Source organism: Rattus norvegicus, chromosome 10 (assembly GCF_021556685.1).
Source record: "Rattus norvegicus strain SHRSP/BbbUtx chromosome 10, alternate assembly SHRSP_T2T, whole genome shotgun sequence".
NCBI lineage: Eukaryota > Metazoa > Chordata > Mammalia > Rodentia > Muridae > Rattus > Rattus norvegicus.
The window spans coordinates 111,503,751-111,526,123 of record NC_141543.1 but is presented as its reverse complement, the minus strand read 5'-3'; the positions used below and the strand labels follow the sequence as shown (position 1 = coordinate 111,526,123).

At 49.7% G+C, this 22,373-nt stretch overlaps 1 protein-coding gene and 1 long non-coding RNA gene across 4 annotated transcripts in view; one reads left to right on the top strand and one right to left on the bottom strand.

Annotated features, from left to right (window-relative positions):
- Rptor (regulatory associated protein of MTOR, complex 1) overlaps positions 1–22,373 on the bottom strand; it is a 298,642-nt gene that overhangs the window by 8,644 nt on the left and 267,625 nt on the right. For all 3 annotated transcript variants that reach the window (NM_001134499.2, XM_087571026.1, XM_087571028.1), the window contains 6 exon segments: positions 1,479–1,603; positions 2,748–2,862; positions 5,984–6,089; positions 15,151–15,261; positions 16,936–17,119; positions 17,673–17,776. In NM_001134499.2, the coding sequence (NP_001127971.2) occupies positions 1,479–1,603; positions 2,748–2,862; positions 5,984–6,089; positions 15,151–15,261; positions 16,936–17,119; positions 17,673–17,776 (745 nt within the window).
- LOC148003211 (uncharacterized) overlaps positions 5,398–22,373 on the top strand; it is a 56,500-nt gene continuing 39,524 nt past the window's right edge. Inside the window, exons 1-2 of the long non-coding RNA XR_015632335.1 lie at positions 5,398–5,549; positions 21,243–21,315. This is a non-coding gene — a long non-coding RNA (uncharacterized LOC148003211). The remainder of the gene's footprint in view (positions 5,550–21,242; positions 21,316–22,373) is intronic.

The following is a 22,373-nucleotide window of genomic DNA, read 5'->3' as shown; positions in this document are numbered from 1 at the left end:
TGCAAGGACAAGGGAAGCCCCTGAAAGGCCATAAAACCCAGGCTCCAGGCAGCTCAACAGATGCTGGTCTCTGATGCACCTAACATACATGAGCCATGTACTCTAGCAACAAGTGACCCCTACAGTGATTACATATCCCACCAGGATCTTCTGTCTCTGGCCTGGCTCTGACCTTGGTGAGTGCTGAGTGTCTGGTACACTGGTCGACCTGGATAAGCACTAAGGTGGGTGAGCGAGCCTCCACCACTCTCAAAGAGCATCTATCTCTCTCAGCAGGAGAGCCAGCACCACTCACTGCCCTTCCCTCACCAGTGGGCGTGGGCGTGGGCATGGGCATGGCAGCTTGCTGTGTCCTGGGCTATTGGACTTGAGAGCCCCTTGCCACCACTGGCTGCTATCTGAGCCCTGCCTCCAGGCATCAACTGTATCACTTAGGGCTGGGCTGTCAGGTTGCTGGATTATTTCGAAGCAAGTTGTTCTCCTTTTAAGTGTGAACAATGAACCATGTATTTGTAAATCAATGGTCTTAGTGGCTTAGACACTTAAGAGAACAGCAGGCTCAGGACACCTCTGTTAGTGTCAAGGTCACCTTTCTACCTGACATCAGTGGGAGGTCATCAGCACTGGTGTGATCTTGTTTTTGCAGCTTTTGTGGTGCTAGGGACATAGCACAGAGCTTTGTGATGCCAGGAAGGCGCCCTACCAATGAACTCTCCCCTGATCCAGGGATCCTGTCAAAGTGTTAGAACAACTGTAGCCGGGCATGTAGCTCAGCTGGGAGAGCTTACTTTGCAAACATGAAGCCCTGGGTTCGGTTCACAGCACTGTTTAACATGGGGGTAGAGTACTACTCAACTGTAATTCCAGATTCTGGGAGACAGAGACAAAGATGATCAGGAGTTCAAGGTCATCCTTAGCTCTACAGTGAGCTTGAGGCTGGATTGGGCTGCAGGAGACCTTGTCTTAAACAAAGGGATACAACACAAAACAGAAAACAAAGCAACTGCAACCTAGGGAAAACATCTTGTTCAAAATGAGCATGATATTAAGACATTTCAGGTGAAAAACCAAAACAAAACAAGAACATCCAGTGAGGGCCATTCCTGTTTCGGAAACGCTTCTCATCCCCTTCAGAAGATGGAAGCTGGCCTACAAAAGATGGCTGAACCTGGAGGGGGAGCCTTTCAGGCCGTGCAAGGAGAGGGGCTGATGGTGCCAGAGGTTGGGGGTGCAGGGCATCATGGGCCCTGGAGAACATGTCCTATAATGTCCTCCTTTGCTTTCGTGTATTATCTGGGACTCCCATGGGTCCCTCATGAAGGTTAGGAGAGCAGAGGCTGACATGCTATTTCTAGTCATGGAAGGAACAGGAACGCTTGATGAGAAGATGGTCCCAGAGCCCTGACCAACATGTTGCCCATGTTCCTGCCCTTTCTCTCACACACGTCCCAGGCTTAGGTCACAGCAGTCCTACTCACCTGTGGCTGTCAGCAGCAAGGAGCAGTCCTGCCCATTCAGGTACTCCATAGCAGTGACTCTGGTGTACCGAGGGTTACCATTGTGGAAGTAGTCCAGTTTCTCTCCTTTCTCCCAGTCCCAAAAACTTGAAGGAAAAAGAGTGAAGACAGAAAGACAGTCACTAGGGAGATACCACCCAGACCCCAATGGGGCATGGCTTCACGTTGTGGGTGGCTGCAATCAGAGAAGAGCAGAAACTGGCCAGTGTGAGTTGAGGAGCTTGTACAGTGTGGGTGGGAGAGATACAGTATGGTCACTGAGGAAGACTATGATGCGGCAGTCCATCTCTAAAAGGAGGGACCTGAGAGATCCCCACACCAAGTTCCCTGGACAGTTGAACAATGTGGGAGAGCCTTACAATAGAGTATTGCCAGGCCTGGAGAAGGCGGGAACGCTGAAGATGCTACAGTAAGAGCGAACCATGAAGGCAACGTGGAAGAAGCCAGTGAGGAAAGGACCAACACCATAGGCTCTACTCTCAGGCGGTCCCTAGGGGCATCATGTTCAGACATAAAAAGGCTGGGCTCATGGCACCCAAGGGGAGGATTACTGCTCACTGGGAAGTTTGGTATGGGAGATGAGAATACTCTAGAAGGGGGTGGTGGGTTGGCCTTTATAGAATTCAAGTGTACTGACAGTACATGGTTCAGATGGCCAGTTTCCTGCTATACATAGTTTACAACAACTTAACAAGGAAGAAAAACAATTGTAGTTCTACAGGCAGTGTATAAACTACAAACCCACTAAAATGGGCAGACTCCTCACTCACCAGGTCAGAACCCAGTATGAATTATACTCTATTCTCTCAGAGCTGGAGAGATGGCACAGCAGTTAAAAGTACCAGATGCTCTTCCAGAGGACCTGGGTTCAATTCCCAGCAACCCCAGGGTGGCTCAAGTTACATGGCAGTTATAGTCGGAGTCTGTAAGTCTGACTCTAGAGTTCTGACATCCTCAAACAGACACATGCAAGCAAAACATCAATGCACATAATGTAAAAAAAAAACCAAAACCAAACCAACCAACCAACCAACCAACCAAATCCCAAAACAAAACTCCACTCTCTCTTTGGAATCTTCTGTCACCCACTTGCTTCTGCAGAACAGGCAAGGAACAAACCGTGTACCCAGCCTATTCTTTAGTAATGAAGCCTAGGTGAGTCCAGAACGAGGTGGCCTCATAAGAGCAACAGAGAGAGAAGACAGCAGGGTGAACCAGAGCCAGGCCTACCAGATGCTGTCCTTGTCAGCAACAGCTATGCATGGTGTAAAGGGGTGGAATTTGACCACAGAGGGAACGCCGGGGTTCCTGTTCAGAAATATCTGATCATCCAGTCTGGTGATGCCTGTAAGAGATAATTGGAGCCAGGCTTTCATCTCTGGCAACACTAATATTGTCTTTAGGATAGTTGAAGCAGGCAGGGACAGTAGGGATCAAAGAGACACACATGCTGAGGAAAAGGGGTAGCTTTAGCCCAGTGCATCCACAGCTCTAGGGTCTATGCCTTTGTTTGGCTCTGTCTCACAGCTCCCAGCAGAGCTAGACACTGATGTGCCTTTGATCAATACTTATTATACTGTAAGTAACAATATTCAGAGTAGAGAACTTCATTGAGTCTGAAGAGAGTGCTGAGAACTTAAGGGGTGTGGTGCTACCACTCAAGACCCAGGTGGGGTTCCAGGCTCTTCAGTCTGGGAAGCAGCTAGCCAAAAATTCACAGGTTGAGGGGCATGGCAGGGGACAAGGTTTTCTCATTAGGCTCCACACATCAGCTGCTATGAATCCTCCTGGCTTTGTAAGAGCCATAAAGCAGCTAAGGATGCAGAGTCCAAGCAGCTGCAGGACCACGCTTGGCCCCAGATGTCTGTGAGGACCTCTGTGTTTCTGAGAGGGTGCTTCAGGGATCATACATCTTTTTGGGCAATGAATACAGACAGCTCTTGGGTAGAAAGAGGGATGCTTTCTGGTCTAGCCATATGTGATCATGTGGAGAGTAATGAGTTTAGTGCTGGCAGAAACCAGCCCTTGGGTAGCTCTGTGCCAGGACCTCTCCCCTTTCTATGGTGCACAAGGGCCTTTAGGATAGCAGCACAGAGATGACCAGTGTTCAGGCAGGGGCGCTGCTCTGCAGACAGTGTCTGTCCTCTGCGTGCTCCTTCCAGACCACAGTAACCTTCTAGAACACAATAAAGAGGAACAGAGGGTGTGTGTGTGTGTGTGTGTGTGTGTGTGTGTGTGTGTGCGTGTGTGCGCGTGTGTGCGTGTTGCTGCACAGAGCAGGAGGGCTCCTTGTTTTGCAGTGGTTACTTGCTTGCAGCCTGGAGCACCACCGTCTGTTGTTGTTGAGGATGCCAGGGGTGGCAGGTTCTGAGCAGGAACTGAAGAAAGGAAAATGTCCTACCAGCTAATATGTTTGCAGAGATGCAAATGGCAGCGTGTAGCAGTTTGCCCAGGTTGCCCACCATGCCTTAGGGGAAGTGGATGTTGTTCAGGGTTGGGCATGGCCTGTGCTTTTGCAGTCAGCTCCACCCACCACAGGCAGCACTTCCCACCTCTGACCAACACCTTTCCCAGAAGGTACCAGGCTGTCAAACAAACAGACTTGCACTAAATGTAGACATTGAACTTGGGGGACTGAGGAAGGCACTATAGTCCCTTCAGCAATGCTAGCTCTGTTTCCATCTTACTTGATGAGCTTCCAGACCATTCGCTAATTTTACTTTTGTGTAAGCCCAGGCCCCACCTGTCATGTAGCTGTTCCTCCTTTTCACAACTTGTCTTTTGTCAAGAAAATGTGTGTGTGTGTGTGTGTGTATGTGCGTGTGTGTGATGTGTGTGTGCGTGTGTGCGTGCACATCAGGCCAAACTTTGGGTTGTCACTCTTCAGAAGCCCGCATCTACCATATAGAGGAGATAGCGGCTCACCTTAGGCTAGGCTAGCTGGCCAGTATTGCCTGACTTGGCCTCACCAGACATCACCAGCATGGATCACAGTGCCTAGCTTTTATGAGTGAGTTCTGGGGATCTGATTCAGGCCTTCACACTTGTGAGGCCAACACTTTACCTACTGAGCCATCTTCTAGCCCTACCTGACTTTGTATTCTGAGTGTATGCCTCGATTTGAATAGACACAGTTCATGTTGCTTCTGCAGCTGCCCAAGAGGCCCCCAGACATGTTACTGTGTGGGCTAGACCCATTTTCCAAACTTCTGTCAGGAAACTAACCTGCCCTAGCTGCCCTGGCCTACAGTCTTAGAGGGATCCTAAGGAAATAGTGTCTAGGAGAGTACAGTGAACAGGGTGCTCAGAGAGTGCTGTGCCACCTAAGAGAGCGATAGGGGTGCTATAGGCAGGGTGGTTGCTGCACTGTACACCCTGAGCACCCCCAGGGAGGCATGATGAGTCAACAGTTGAGCAGTTTCCAGCAGAGTAATGACTGTCAGGGACCCAAGAGACACAGACAGGGTTGTACAGGAAATGCAGGCGCTCAATGAGGCAGGCCTGGGCTGAAGCTGGCATGACCCTCTGTCTCAGTGGGAGAGATTCTGTCTTCTGAGGCCTCAGCCTTTTAACAAGTAACTGGTCATTATTTTCTAAGTTTCAGAGGATAGGGAGGTATGGTCAGAACTATGACTTATGCTACAGGGGAGAAGGCCAAAGACTTATTACACTGACCCTCAGCCATAGCTCTCTGTGAGAAAAACTTGGCTACTGGCTGGAGACGGGAAATGGTCTATCAGAGCTGTGGGACTGCACCGGGGTGGTGGGGAGCCTCGCTCTACACTTCTCAAGAGAGGAGACAAAGGCCCTGGGTTTAGGGTGAGGTTCTGGCACTCAATTCTTCCTGCACTTGACACGCCCTGTTTCCTGTGCGTCCTCCAGGCCTGGGGGACACACACGATGCAATCTGCTGACAGAAGCTTGCTCTTGAGCCCTCCAGCAGCACACAGACTGTCCTTGGCTGACCACTAACACGTCCCTATGAGGCTGGAAGCAAAAACATGCAAGGGAGCAAATGTGACGTGCTTTCAGGTATGGGAAGGGCTTGGTGAGGGTGTGGGTGTCATGGTTTAGAAGAATGGAACCAGTGGCCATTTCAAGAACAAGTGGAGACAAGGTGGACAAAACCTTGCTTCTATTACAGGGAAAGGACATCCCAGGTGGCTATTGAGATGTGGGTTACCAAAGCCTAGAACTCTTCTGGAAATTCCAAAAAAAATAAGGAGTGAGGCTTCTCAGGTCACCAGCTTTGGGGGACTTGCCTGTACTGAGACCCCAGGACTGGGCTGTCCTTGAGAAGAAGCCCTCCCCCTGAGGCGGTTTCCTCTTCCCCAGTGCCATCCCTCCCTGTTCCACCTGACTCTACCAGTCAGTGCTCTGGTCTACAAGGGCAGCACACACAGTGCTTGGGGGCTGAGGGGGACTTGACAGAAGTCCTGCTCCCCTGGGAGGTGCTGTGCACTTACCCTTCTGGATGACCTGCTGTGCCTGCTTCCTGACTCGAGTGTTCCTCAGGAACCGCCACTCACGCTCCTTGCGGATCTGACTCTCTAGGTCATGCTCTTCAGGGATCTTTAAGGACAGAAAACACTGGACTAGGCTCAGCAATGACAAGAGAGTCACTTTTAAGCTGGGCATAGTGGCACATCCACATGAGTCCAGCACTTGGGGGTCTGAGGCAGGTTTGAGGCCAGTGTGGTCTATTTGGGGAGTTCTAGGCCAGCCTGGGCTAAACAGAGAACTGTGTCTCAGAAACACAAACAAACAAACAAACAAACAAACAAACAAACAAACAAACAAACGGCATTACTCTCTAGTCTGTTCCCTGGCTGAAGCCCACTAACAAAAGAAGATGGGCCTGTAGGGGTGGGGTCCTGAGATTCCCGAACAAGGGAAATGCTTTTGGCCATGCAAGGCCATGGTGCTGGCTATGACAACTGAGCCTGCCTGTGAACACAGGGGCAGTTCCCTCTCCTCTGAAGCCGGAAATCTCACTCACTGGTTCCCTGCTGGGAAGCCGAGGAGTTCGCTTTAAACATCCCAAACACTGAATCAGTCAATGAACAAAATAGGACCCCCTTCCTCCTGACTGAGACATGGATAGAGGGCCCTCCTGGCTCAGTCAGAGACAGCATTTTAGCAGAGGCTTCCTGAGGAAAACAGCACCAGGAAGAAAACCCCAGATAGGACTGTATTTCTTTTTCAGTGTTTTATTGCTATGCACCCTTAGTTTTCTTCTCAAAAACTGCCAAGAAATGCACCCAAATAACAAATTAGCAGCCAGAGGAGGACGACCAATCTGGACACAGGGGAGAAGGCCTCGCTTCCCTGTGAGCGGTTATCAGTTTAGAAACCGTCCCACAGCAGCAAATGTGGGTTCAGAACCACGAGTTTTATCCCACGACAATGCAGAGCTTATTAGACAAGAAATGACAATGACCAGTGACATGAGCAGCAGCAAGCAGCAGCTTCTCACAGACCCAACTGTGCTTTTTTTTTTTTTTTAAAAACTTATTTATTTTATTTATATGTTAGTACACTGTAGCTGTCTTCAGACACTTCAGAAGAGAACATCCCATTACAGATGGTTGTGAGCGACCATGTGGTTGCTGGGAATTGAACTCAGGACCTCTGGAAGAGCAGTCAGTGCCCTTAACCGCTGAGCCATCTCTCCAGCCCCCAACTGTGCTTTAATGAAGCCCAGTTTCTCTGGAGCAGATCAGAAGGAGAGGTCTAAAAGGTGCTTGGAGCAGGAAGAGGGACCTGGTGCTGCTCTCTGAGGCTCTGCTTTAAGTCACTGCTACACATGTGGGGGTGAACCCAGGGCAGACCCCAGGCTCCAAAGACAACAAAACAGAGACAATCAAGGCCTAGAGGAGACACACGCATATGGAAACCTGGAGAGTGTCAGACAGTCTGGCACTTGAGCTGTCACTGGTGACAGAACCCTGGCTCTGGACTGTGTCTCATGGGAGTGAGGGGTAAGGGTGGGGGTGGGGCTGTGTTTTTTACCCAGCATGTAGAAGTTGAGTATTCTCTTGCAGGCCTGCTATCCTAGCAACAGGCAGTACTGGAACCAGGTTCACAAGGTGAACAGGCAGCAGAAAGTACAGAGGAAGGGCCACTGAAGGCACCACTGGGGATGACCAGCTCTCAGGAAGGAGGGATTAGATGAGACTGGCCAAAGACCACTCCCACTTCTTGTGGCTGTGTATCACACACCCTCCCCCTCATTTTCTCTTTCTACCCATTTATATCTGGTCTGAGGAATAATGCCTTTTGGTAAGCAGCATCCAGGCCTGGCTGTTGAGGTCCTCTCTGAGCACAGCTCAGAGGCTGTTTAACAAGGGTCACACGATTAGGATATGACATGCCAATTCTGTACCTCTTAGCTTTCAGAAAGACCAATTACAGCTGAAGCCTCCTGTGGAGGCACAGGCCGCTGAGAGGGAGCTGAACTCCGGCCTAGCCCTTTTCTGGTCACAAAGACCTTGAGGCTCTGGAACACAGGGAAGTAAGACAATATAAGTAGGTCTTGTGTGGTGTCTAGACATTGGTGTTATGTCTTACTTTTGGTGCCTTGGGAACTAATAAGTATCAAGGTATGTCAAGGAATGTAACTATCAAGATTGAAAAAAAGGCTTGGGTGAAGGCAAAAGTGGGGAGGACTGCAAAGAAAGGGGCCAACCCTGGCTCTCTGCTCTTTTCTCATGGACCATTAAGGCCATCACCCATCCCCTACCAGCACGCTAGCCTCTGTCCAGGCTGGTAGAGGATGGGTGATGGCCTTAATGGCTGGCTAGTTTTGCGTCAACTTGACAGAAGCTAGAGTCATCTGGGAGGAGGACACCTCAACTGAGAAAATAACTCCCTGAGATTGGGCTTAGGCAAGCTGTAGGTCATTTCCTTAATTAGTGCCTGATGGGAGGGGCCCAGCACACTGTGTGGTGCCATCCTCAGGCTGGTGGTCTTGCATTCTATAAGAAAGCAGGCTGAGTGAGCGAGTCATGAGGAGCAAGCCAGCAAGCAGCACACCGCCAATGGCCTCTGCAGCAGCTCTGCCTCCAGGTTCCTGCCCTGCTCCGGTTCCTGCCCTGACCTCCTGATGGTGAACTGTGGTGTGTAAGTTTAGGTCGACAAACTCTTTCCTCTCCAAGTTCCATTGCTGCTGTTTTATCACAGCAATAAAAACCCAAACTGAGACTCAGGGTTTTGTGTTCTGGCCTGGGTTCAAATGCACTGTGTAGCTGGGGATGGCCATGTGAGCTGTTCGATGAAGCACAATTCATCATTTTGATTTCTGGCATGGCTTATGCTTTTGTATCTCATTAAAGGCTCTATCTAACTCAAAAGTGTACAGTTTGGGGGTTCACATGTAGTGCTACAAATCACTCTGTTGCTTGTTGAAAAGGTGTGAGTGAAATGTCTCTGCTGAACTGGGCTGTTTTTGCCCCTTTGCTGAAAATCGATGGGCCTGGCCTGGGTAGCTCCATCCCGGGTTCTCTATTTTATGCTATTGATCTGTGTGTTCGTCCATGCTCCAGCTCCACACTGATCCTGATCACTAACTTGACCATCTTCAAAACAGGACAGTGTGAGCCTGTGGCTTTGTTGCTGCAACTTCATTGCTTTTCTCCATATTTTACACAGGTCATCTTTTGCCAAAACAGTTTTCCTGGGACTCCCGTCGGGGCTGAACTGATTTAAGTGGCCATTTAGGGATGGCCAGCACCTGCATGCCAAAGAGCATCCCCACCTATGAACATGGCCTTTCCCATTTATTTTACTACTGTAAAATAGTTTTCAGAAAACATTTTTATTCATACCAAGGCATTTGTTTTGTAGTGTCATTGTGAATGCCCTGATGTCACACTTTAACTTCTAGCTTCTCCTCACAGGGATGCAGGTGGCTCTGTAGCACCTGTGTCCGGCAAACCTACTCAGCTCAACCGCCCCAGCAGCAGGCGTCCTTCACCAGGGAAAGGAGGCTTGTTTCTCTCCCTAGTTTGCTGAGCTTGTCACAATGGCTGTGGGGCTCTGTCAGACACTTTCTCTGCTGTACGGACTGTCTTCCTTCATCCTGTTCTCACTTAGGAGGCTGACTTTAATGCTGAGTTACTTATGGATGGGGTGGTCCATGTGCTCAGTAGTATTTGAGTGCTTCTGCCTCCTTCTTCTGCGTGACGGGCTTGGGGTCCACTGGATAGCAGTTTGTTCTCTTACAACGCACGGTTTTGGTGTCTGACTGGTGCTGCCTTTACACAGCATACTGGAGTCCACACCTTATTTCTATACCACACTGATTCCTTCCTCCTCAAAGCTCTGTCAGAAATGACAACCGTGTTAGTCAGACTTCAGCTGCTGAGACCAAACACACATGCACAATGTGAAAGAAGAGGTGAAGCCAGGTAGGCTGGTCATGGCTGTAGTCTGGCACTTGGGAGGCTGAGGCAGGCGAAAGCTACAAATCTGAGGGGAGCCTGAGCTACATACTGAGTTCCAGGACAGCCTGGGCTACATACTGAGTTCCAGGACAGCCTGGGCTACACATGAACGGTTTATTTTGGCCCACAGTGTCAGATCGGCCCATAGTCATCTGGCTTCATTGCTCCTGAGTGAGGTATGTCAAGGCGGGGCAGCACGGCAGGAAGCATGTGGTAGAGCAGTGCTTCTCACATCAAGGTGCAGGAAAAGCTGGAGGTGGTGCATCTTCCCAGGGTGTGCCTCCAGAACTCACAAGGTTTTCCCAACTCCCAAATTTGTGCCACTAGTTGGAAACCAAGGCTCCCAGTGTGGGAGCCCATGGAGGCACTACAATGCTAGTACAGTCAAATGGTAACAATGGGTGAAACTAGCAGTTTTGTTTGAAAAGGACGAAAGGTCTTTCCTTTAACAGCCAAGAGGAACTGTGGTAGCTCATGGGTTAAAGGGCCTTCCCTCTGAGTTCTGTTTGTGGTCACAGTGGGGATAGCAGACAGCTTTGTTACCCATCTGCCCTCATGTCCAGATCACACAGACTTAATTAGCACTGACATGTAAGTTTGAAATCAGAAGTGTAAGCCGCCTTGCTTTTTATTCTTTTATGTCCTGTCTCCCTTTCCTCACATTTCCATAGAGAACCAGCGTCAAACGTGTCAATTTTCAAAGCGAGATAGCTGGAAGTCTACAGATCTATTTCAGAACACCACCACCACCTTAACAGCAGGCCTTCTGACCCACTGAGCAAGGGTCTCACTAAGTAGACTGAGCTGGCCTTGAACTCAGAGATCTACCTGCCTCTGCCTCACTGTGCTGGGATTAAAGGTGTGTTCCACCACAGCCTGGCAACCTTCTAAAAAAAAAGTGTGTGTATGTATGCGTGTAATATATATATTTTATGAGCACACTGTCTCTGTCTTTAGACACACCAGGAGAGGGCACCAGATCTCATTACAGATGGCTGTAAGCCACCATGGGGTTGCTGGGATTTGAACTCATGACCTATGGAAGCACAGTCACTGCTCTTAACCACTGAGACATCTCTCTAGTCTCCTAAAATTTTTTTAAAACCTCTTTTATGTGTATGGGTGTGTGTGCACGTGCACGTTTCATTTGGATGAAATTCCTCTTTATGCACACTCTCCACTTTTTCCCCAGTAGCCTCTGCTTTTTAATTTGTTTTTCATGATTAGGTCTTACTCTGTAGCCAGGGCATCTTGAAATTCCCATGGCCAAGGCTAGCCTCAAATTCATGATAGTCTTCCTCCATCTGCCTCCCCACTGCTGGGATCTACAGGGTGAGCCACCAGTTCTGTTGTGTGATTTTTGTCTACTCAGTTATTCACACTCCATTTCTGTTAGCTCCAACGTCTGGGCTGCCTGAGACTTGAGTCCTGTTATGACTGACTGTCTCTTGACACTGCCTGCCTGATAGTTTTGGGTGTTTTATAGTTTTTAAATGAATTCCACACTTTATGTGCAGAATGGCAGAGAGCAAGGTAAACAGCTTGGTCTCTCATGGCTGATGTGGGGCTGAGCTGGGCTCACTTTGTGTATTCCTGTGGGTACCTCAGAGCGTCTTTCTTTGTGTGTTCTTCCTCCTCCCTCTGTCAGAGGTCAGCTGCTGAGCCTCTTGCTGGAGCCAGCTGCCCTGCTGGTGATCAGGAAGTCCCTCTGCTGCAGAGCTGTGAGCAGGCCTGTGTCTCAGGCTCTGTGGGTGGACTGAATAATGACTGTTCCATCTCCCTTATGAGGAGTCCGGATCAGTGACTTTTCTGGCTCTGGAGTGAGGTATTGCCTTTCCCTCTTGAGCTGGGAGGTTCTTCCAGCACTTGCTCCCTTTCCATGAGGGGCTGGTGAGGTGTGTCCTTTGAGAACGGGTGTGTGTGCTGGTGTCTCTGTCACAGATGCCGCTGCTTTCTTCAGGCTCATATCTCTGACACTGGTCTTTCTACTATGCCTTATGGGTCACGTTACATACGTATACACAGCAGGAGAGTAGAATGAGCCTAGAGCGTTCTGACTCAACACACTCAGAACTCACTCGTGAGGTGAAGGAGTGGCCATGTAGCGCCCTCAGCAAATGCAGCAGAATCAGGATGAAGCTGTGCGTATTATGGGGAGTTCCTTTAGTCACACGGTTCCCATTTTCTGACTTCTTAATAATATGCTCTGGGTCAGGTTCATGGACGTGCAGGTTTATCCAAGGGTAGGGGCTGCAGAGTGCCCAGCCAGCACAGACTGTAAGGCCTGGGCTGTGGTGCAGGGCTGTGCTCTAACATGCTGGTATCTTCTGTCCACAATGCCCAGGAAGTTTACACACTCTTAAAACTCTTTTCGTCTAATTAAAATCATATTTTAAATGGTTTAAATTATAAAATAAGTAACTATTCTTCTTAAAAAAAAAATCTAAACGCAGAAATATCTAGTATAAGACCTGACTCAGTCCTCTCTAAGCCCCTGGCCATTTGGCTGGATGAGCAGACCCGAGTTTGGGTGGGCACTCTGTGGTCTGTCATATGTCACATGCACACACAGTGACTGTAGGAATGCGCTCTGCGGAGGGACCACCGGCTTTCGGCACAGAGACAGAGACTGTAGTGGCCAAGTCACCTCTGGGGCAGCAGCCCTTCCCTACTAGAACAGCATCTGAGGATGTTTGCTTTCGTCTCTCCTTTATGAGGCAAGCTCTAGACAGACCAGTGTTTAAAATTTGCCAACTAAGAGAAGAAAATATTCCTATTCAAAATTAAATTCAATTTTTTTCCTCTAAGCACACAACAGACACTGAGTTGTGAATCGCTTTGTGGACTCTATCTATAGTCCTGTGTGGAATCTGGTCATGAGTTCCGAACACTCAGTTCCAACTATTAAGTACTCACTGCTGTCAAATGTGATGGGATTCAAAATCACCATGGAAACGAAGCTGTGGGCATGACTATGATGAATTATCCAGATTAAGTTAACTGAGGCGAGGGGGGGGGGGGTAGACCCACCCTAATGTGGGTGTCACCATTTCCCACCTGGGATCCGGGACGAGGGCAAAGGCGGAATGGAGCTGAGCTCCAGCACAGTCTCTGCTTCCTGAACACAGATGAATGACAGCTGCTCCTGCTGCCTTGACTGCTTCATGAAGTACGTATCCTGGATCTGTGAGCCAAAGTTAACTTTTCTCCCCTCAGGTCCCTCAGTAGGCATTTTGTCGTAGCCGCGAGACACTTCTGACACTCTTTACTCCTTGAGGTCAGCCTTAGGACTTTAGTTCGCTCATAAGCAGGCCAGCAGCAGAAGGTGCTGATGCAACTTCACCAGGAGCACTTTCTTATGCTATCATTTTTATAATGATATAGTGCAGGCTGACCCTGAAGTCACAGTCCTCCTGCCTCGACCTCCTGAGTGCTGGGATTATGGGCAAGCATTACCACATCTGACTGGCACTAATTAACTTTCAGATTTGTTAAAAACACTTAACAGCCTCAATAGTATATGGTCACGTTTCACTCCCTTTCTTCACCGTTGTTATGTTCAAGTATAAAAGTGATTATGTTGATTATTATCCATTTTTGGTGGTCCTGGGATGGAAAATGGGGCCTCCAGGAAAAGAGGCAAGCTGTCTGTCACTGAGCCACACCCTCGGCCCCACCATGAGGAGATTTTATTATTTTGTTTTTGTAATGCTTGTATGGAACTCAGAGTTGTGGGCCTGATAGGGCAAGTCTTCACCACTGAGCTATACTCTCAACTCCATTTCATATTTTTTCTCCCAAGACAGGGTTTTCTGTGTGGCCTTGGCCATCCTCCAAGTCAGAGATTTGTCTGCCTCTGCCTCCTGAGAGCTGGGATTAAAGGTGTACACTATCATCTGGCCCATTTCAGAATTTCTACCTGCCTAGTCTCTGTTAGACACTTCAATGGATCTCAATAGAGACCATCTATTTTTGATTGTTTTTAAATTGTTTTATATCTTAAAAAAGCAATGATTAGTTTGAAGGGAATGCTAGCCCAAGATGTAAAAAGTCTAGCCATTTTATACTTTAATCTTATTTAAATATAAATATTTAAGACCCTTTTTCTGGTGAAGGTATTTTGCTTGCAAGTAAGTCTGAGCACCACACCTGTGCCTGGTGCCCACGGAGGCCAGAAGAGGGCACTAGATTCTGAGAACTGAAGTTACAAATGGTTGCAAGCCAGCGCTTACAGGCTGAGAAGCAAACTCGGGGCCTCTGGGAGAGCAGCCCTGTCTTAACAGCTGAGCCATCTCTCCAGTCCTTGTATAAATGGGAGGGAACATTTACCCCACCTCCATTACCATAGCCCTTAAGAACTCAGAACTCTAGCCCTGCTGAAGATGCTGAGAACAGTTGCTCTGTGCTTTACTGGCAGAGTCCCACCACAGGAAGAGAGAAGCAGACACCGTGGTGAAGTCAGAGAACTCACTGGGGCATCTAGCTAGACTTACAATGAAGAATGATCTGTGGCTTTCACCTTCAGTCGTCAATATGCAGGAAGGAGAAGACGTCGAAGAGCATGCTTCAGACTTACAGACAAACCTAAGCCAATTTCTGCAGCGGTCACAGAGACAGAGGCAGGCTGATCAGTGCACTTGCTGCATGTTTGCGGCCATTAGCTCAGGCACGAATCAGTCATCTTGAGATGCCTTGTACTTCACAGCTAGGAACCAGAAGACAACTTTGCAGATCCCACTGTACTAGAGTGCTCAGTTACCAGGCATGGCCCATGGGCAGGCCTGAGCTCACTCTCACTCTAACACAGTTAGACCCTGCCAGTGAGGACAAGCTGGCATGGAGAGCTGGCAGGTTCCAGGGAGGAAAGCAAAGCCAGCCACTTTGGCTCTTTTCTGCCTTAGGTCTTGACACCTGCACCATGACAGCAGTTTGGTGTCATCCTCCAACAGTAAGTGAAGTATGACAGGAGCCACAAAAGCCAAAGGTGAGGCTGTCACTGAGCACAGCCCAGCCCCATAAACCCTGGCCCACTGGCTCAGGTCAGAGTTTCCAGCTGGGCCAGCAGGGCTCAGCAAGCCAGAGAGGGACAGGAAGGGGGTCATTGTCACAAGGGAGTCTGAGGAACAAGGAACAAGAAAGCAGCAGCAGCAGCAAGGACACGTGGCAATGAGGGGGGATGCAAGACTCACCTTCATGACCGGCTGGGCAAAGTAGCGGGCACTCCAGTCACAGAACCCCGTCTGCATAGTGGCACAAATGAAGCTCTTGTGTCCGGCAGCATCATCTGCATCGTCTGTGGTCTTGAGGGTGTTTGAGAGAGAGCAGAACCAGGAGAAACACGTTAGGCTCACTCTTTTGAGAAGTGGTCTCACTATGTAGCCCCGTGTGACTTGGAGTCCTGGTCTTCCTGGTTCAGGCTCCCGAGTGCGAGTGCGGGGACTGTGTGCTCGTGACTGTGAGTCTGGCATCCTCTGCTTCTTACACTTGGCAAAGGTGACAGTGACGACCCTGTGACAGGTGAACACTCTTCTCACTGCAGCCTGAAAGCACCTGGGCAGGGCTGGGTGGTGACCGTGAGAAGCACGGCCGAGGGGCCGGGTGTGGTTCAGTGGGTGAGGCCCGCCTATCATTCCTGAGGGCCTTGGCTCTCACCCCCAACAGCACAAATGTCAACAGCAAGGTCCACATTTGCCTTGCTGCTCTCCACGGCCAGCCTGGCTATGTGCTTGGCTCACGTGCCTGTGCCACATCTGCTCACCAGTACAGTTGTCCTCTAACGGCCACAGAAACAGCAGCAGAGGCACACCAAGTGCAGGTCAGTCAGAGCTCAAATTAGGTGCCAAGAAAACTGTCCTTTACTCTTCTCCACTCTAGGAGCAGGGAGGCCTGGCCACCAGGGTCAGCAGTCTTCTCCTTCTGTGCCCTCTGCCAGTGCCCTGTGCTTAGTCCAGGGCTGAAGAAATGCCTCAGACTGCTATCGAGGGGCAAGGTGGGAGATGGGCTTACTGCCCTCCTGGAAGTAGTGGCTTTTGCTCCATTTGAGAAGCAGGGAAGGTTGCACAGACCCCTCCACTTGATGCCCTGTTCCCTTAGAGTACAGTCTTCTGCACTTGCTTCTAGCCATGTCAGGGGTCAACCAGGATGCTGACTGTACTCGGAACTTACTGGCTGTCAAGGGGCAGGGGTAGGGTGGGGACGTGGAGACCAGGGGCTGCCACATGGGCCTGCTAGGCACTAACCCTGTGACTCTACTCCACGGTTAGCCTACAAGGGAGCTGTGCCTACTTTTCTTTGGATTCAGTCTCACTTGCAGTACAGAAAGAACACCAGTGGTCTTCCTGCCCTGTAATCTGAGTGCTGGGATTCCAGGCACGAGCTACTGCTCTAAGTTGTGGCTCCTTCTTCACTTCCTAGATGACAAGGTGAGCCATGATAGCTCTGCTGAGACACCCTGAGCATCCCTCTCCTGTGCACTGGCTGACAGGACGGGCCTATCTCGGTGCCTCTCAGAGCTTGGGTAGCAGCATATTCCTCTCCTGAATTGTTCTGACAGCTTAGTGAAAAGCAGAGAGTGTGCCCGCTTGTATAGAGTAATTGAATGCTCACAGGAAAACCAAACAAGCTATTCAGAATGAACCCTGAAGAGTAGCAGCTGTATCAAGTGGAGACAGAATGCTGTTTACCTAAGAAGGGGAAGAAGCAAGTTAAGTTCACATGCTGCGACTGGGGCTCAGGTGGGCAGGATGAGCTAGCCTAGGGGAGGTGCTGCAGGAAGATCAGACCTGCAGATGAGGGGTGCTGGACCTGGGTGCCATTGTGTCTCCAAGGGGCTTTAGAGCAACAGCTGGCACTGGGTAGTGGGGACAGAATGATCCCAAACTAAGGTATCACATTGGATATCAGGAAAGCAAAGTCCTTAGCACCCTGTGCTGACACTGAATCTTACAGGGCATGAGGGGCTCATGACTTTGTACCTGATCAGGGCCTTTGTCAAACATCTTTCGTGTACGAGGGAACTGGTGGGAGTGAGGGGTGTACTGTGCCCCTGTGGGGCCGGCAGTACCCGGGCGGCTGGAGGGCAGGTCACGGCTGACCGTCTGCTTGGCCACATCATTGGTCAGGCTGCAGCTGCTGGTGCTAGATGCTGGCGGGGAGCCTCTGCAGTTGAGAGAAGAGCAGACAGCATGTTTTACTGAGGATTACTATGCAGTGCTGAGGTTCCTGTTCCTGTCCCTCAGAGATGTCACAATGAGGAATGTCCACTTGCCAAGGCTGAGTGAGGACTGTCCTTGCTGGATGTGCCCTGGCCGGTATTTGTGAAGACAAGATAACACAATCTAGAGCTGGTGTGCCCGGCACACTCAGGGCTCGTCACACTACTTCCTGAGCAGAACTGTCTAGTCCACCCTATTGCTCACCTACACAGAGAGCCTACGGCCTCTGAAGGAATCCCAAAGGTCACAGAAATCAGGCTCCATTCAACTTTTCCTGGTATGTTGTGTGCAAATGAAGTGTTCTTGGGATAGTGAAGAAGTCTAGAAAGGGGGCCCAAGCGCACAGATATCAGCATGTGCTTATGTATTTAGGGAGAAAGGACAAAGGGAGAGAGGGAAGTGTTAAGAGAAGGGAAGGAGAGGAAAGCAAGGTCCTGGTAGGGAGGTGGCATCCAGGATACCACAGCAGAGGAGGAGGGGCTTGGCAGGCCACTTACCCCACCTGGTGGATGTGCATGCCCTTGTTGGTTGGGCTGGCTGGGGCCGACTGTGTGAGAGAGGATGTGTCGAGGATTCGCTGGGGCCGGGCGTTGACTGTGGCCTACGAGAGCAAAGGAGGAACGACAAGGGAGGTCAGAAGCCCTCAGTGAGACACAACCCAAAGGTGACAGAGGACACGGGGCTGCTCTTTCATTCCCCACAGCCTATGAGGCTCAGGCTGTGATCAGCCTATGAGGCTGGGGAGTGACCGTTGCAGGAGCTCCAGCAGCTGAAATGTGAGGTGCTTAAGGCTCTTCCCCTGCTTCCAGGCCACCTGGGGTCAGTCCTCAGTTCTGCCTGTCTCGCATCTGAGAGCCATGAAGTGGCCCTTTCAGGGCCCAGACTAGCTCTGTCCCTGGGGAGGCAGCTGTGGCTTAGGCAGGTGTACTGAGGGGTCAGGGGGCGCTACAGCCCAGAACCTTGGGTCACAAATGTCCTGTCTTCAGGGGCGGGAGAGGTAGAGTATGGGAGCCTCACTTTCCCTAGGACAAACCACTCCTGAGGAGTATAACTGTCTTAAAGCCCTCATCACTGGGCTGTGTGTAGCTTGGTGACTGAGCATAGAATTAGTATGTGACAGGTCCTGGGCTCTGCCCCCAGAACCAGATAAAGAGTATTACTCATGTCACACACACACACACACACACACACACACACACACACACACTCACTCACTCATACACACACACACATTCACACACACATTCACACACACATACTCTCTCACACACACATACTCTCTCACACACACATACTCATACACACACATTCACACACATTCTCTCTCACACACACACTCATACACACACTCTCACACACACTCTCTCTCACACGCACACTCATACACACACACTCATACACGCATATTCACACACTCTCACACACACACACTCATACACACACTCTCTCACACACACACTCACACACACACACTCATACACACACATTCACACACTCTCACACACACTCATACACACACACTCTCACACACACACACACTCTCTCTCACACACTCTCTCTCTCACACACATACACTCTCTCACATTCTCTCTCTCTCTCACACACATACACACACACTCATACACACACATTCACATACTCTCACACACACACTCATACACACATTCACACTCTCACACACACTCATACACACACATTCACACACATTCACTCACACACACACACACACTCATACACACATTCATACTCTCTCTCACACACACACACTCATACACACATTCTCTCTCACAAACACACTCATACACACACTCATACACACACACACACACACACACACACACACACACACACACACACACACACTTTCCCTCATGCTCAGACACTAGGAGGATGCACATATTCATTTCCAGGGCAGGGGATGACCAGGGAAAAGGACAAACTAGCAGAGTGGGTGAGGCAGGTTGGAGGTCAGGTTTGGCCTGCTGACCAGGCAGCTGGCTTCACCCAGAGTCCTAGGTGGCCACTCTGGACTTACACTCTAGGGGAAGACATGACCTGGCCTGTTTTTAATTTCTGTGTTTCAGAGACAGGTTTTATCAGTTCTTTAAATGGAGCCCCCTGGGAAGGAAGATCCCAGCACATTCTAGGCACATCTTTCACAAACATTTGCAGGGTCTGGAAGCTCATGTAGGAGGGTCTGAACGCTCATGTAGGAGTTTCCCATCAGTCTAAGGTGCAGCATTCAGGCCAGTGCTTTGGTTAGTGTTAGCAGGAGTGCTAACTGTGTGTCTGTCAACAACACTCCTGTGACAAGGTGGCTACTGACCTCTCCCTCAGAACTGTAACAGACTGTGTGGTTACTGGAACCTGCTGGCTCTTCAGAGAGCTGGGACAGCTTCACAAAGGCCAGGTGATGTTGACTCCTACATTAATTAGCACAGGACCAGCAGGACCATGTGCCATTTAGGAGCTCTGGGGAGAAGGTGAGCCCTGTGGAACCTTTAGCTGGAAGAGCTCTGCTCTGGGGGTCACTACTGAGACCTCTTACATTTCTAAATCACCCAGTCACTACCTGGAATGCTATCTGTACAATGTCGCATTCAGACACAAAGTATTTATGTAGACAGCTTCTTTTTTCCAGACAACCTTTGGGTGCTGCAGGAGACAGAAACGGAGACAGGACCCATGGTTTCCAGCTTAGCATTGCCAGACAATGCAAATGTTCTCTACCCATGACTGCTGCAACAAGAATCATTTTGTCATGTTCAGAATCCTGTAAGAGATGGGCCTGCCAGGGCCGGGTGCCGTGACTTCTGGCGGCAGGCTCAAGTGAAACTCTGGTTACATCATCACAGTTTGCTCATGCTTCCTCAGTGCTGGCCATAGCAAGTATGGGGCCAGGTGAGGAGTGACCAGAGCATCCTCTATGGATGTGGCTGGGAGGACTAAGAATGTAGGGCTAGGAGTCTTAGGGGGACAGTCCTTCCATCAGGGACTCTGTCATGAAGTGAGTAACTGCCCAGCAACCTTAACAGAATACATTCATCTGCTAGAGTTTGGGCTTGGGACACAGACCAAGGAAGATGGCACACTGTGAGACAGGACACTCAACTGACTGCCCTGTCACTGTCATCTGGTATGGAGGTCTGCACAAAATCACCAGGACATAAACACATCATCCAGGAAGGCTGAGAACCCACTCCCACAGGCCCAGAGGATGAAGCGAGGCAGAGGAGAGGTAGAGGTGAGGTTACAGAGCCAAGGAGCTCTTCAGAGACAAAGGTTACTTGCTGGGCTGAATTCCAGGTCAGACACTCTTAGTAAGCTGAACTTGAAGCTGAGGATGGAAACAGGAGAGCTCAAAGCCGGGGCACACTGGAAACCATTCTTGCTTGGGGTTCAGTGCTCTCACAATTTTCCAACAGGAATGTGCCAGAAGTACATTCAGACTTCTGTACAAGTCAAAGATAGGAGGGGACCTCAGAAACTTGGCAGTGAATGTCCCCACGCAGCCTCACTGGTCTGGACTGGCTCTCCTGAGCAAGGCTGAACAGTCCTGGTGAGGGTGGTGCATCTTGGAAGTGGTGCTCACGCACTGACAGTGAGAAGAGTGGACGGGGTTTATGGAGTCCTCAGGCTGGCCTCCCACTCCTGGTTCTCCTGCTTATACCCTGGAGAGGCTAAGTCATACCATGTCTAACAGAACAATGTTGGCAGTTTCATTTGAGCCATTACTGATTTTTTTCATCTTTTTGCATCTTAGGCTGGCCTTGAACTCACCAGCTAGCTGAGGGTGACCTTAAACCTCTGACCCTCCATCTTCCATTCCCTGAGTGTTGGGATTACAGGTTTGCACAACCAGTCCTAGTTTTATGTGAATTTGGGGATGGGCCTGTGGTTTTGTGAATGCTAGGTAAGCACTCTACCAACAGCCGCATCCCCAACCTAGTGGGACTTCTCTTCGTGGAACATTTGAATATGCCTCTGAAAATCGCAGTCTTCATTTTCTTAGGTTGTGTGAGCCTCCACCCTGGCTAAGGATTACAGGGTCTCTGTCTAATTTGCAGAGAGCCTGGTTTGCACATGTCCTGTTGGGAAGGTGTGGCTCCTGTGAAATCCAGAGGCTGTTACTGCACTTTGGTGAGTTTACTGCATTTACGTCTCTCCATGCTGAGAGATGTCCCTCTGTCTCCTCCATCCTCATGCAGAGGACAGAGCTGATGGCACTACAGAAGGCTCCATGAAGCTGTTCTCTCCACTTTCAGAAGGAGAAGTATGAACATGAAATCAGGCTGTCACTGTCAGGTAGTGTGGGTTCTTCCAGAATGGCTAGTAGCAACTTCCACATTTGGATGCAGAATTCTAGGGGGCATTCCATAGTAATAAGGCCATTTTTACTCTGATGAACAAAAATTTGATTTCAGAGTTAAATAATGCAAAATAGGTTCATTTCTTTATAAAGTGAAATATAATCTCTTTAGTTCCAAGAGGAGAAAATAAGGCATCTTTTAAAATTAAAATGATGACATACACAAAAAAATTTCCATAATGTTTATGTTCCTGAATTTGTCAGTAGTGCTTATTCTAAACACACACACACACACACACACACACACACACACACACACACACACAGGCGCACGCCTCTCTCCAAGGGCAGCCATGCTGAAACCCTGGCTGTGGCATGCCTCCAGCTGTTGGCAAGTGCACACTGGGATTTGTCGCTGTAGCAGAACAGACATAGCAGCCCAATGCTCCTTTGCTGGGGTTCAGGCTTCCTCATGCAGTGCTGCCCCAAGAGGGCTGGCTGCTTTTCAGGTGGCTGGAGCTTGCTACCATGGCAGGTAGTTAGGAGGTGCATTACTTTACAATGTAGAGTATGGCGCCCCCAGCTCAGAGCTGCATTCATGAGATGCAACCTCAAAGTCCAGACCTAGGGGGTCAAAACTGCACCCCTACTGTTCTGTGCACTTGAAGCTCTTAAAAATATACTGTTTAACACCTAAGGCTGTGTCTGCAGCTCTGAACTTATAGTCATGAATTCAGTATCAGGCACTAGCATTACAGTGTTAAATAATTCAGGTACAGTGTCTGTAAGGGCAAATACATCAATGCACTGAAAGATAAATACCGAGAGCTGAGCCCTGACTCGCCATGACCAATATACTCCAGATGCTGAGCCAACCAGGCGAGAACGC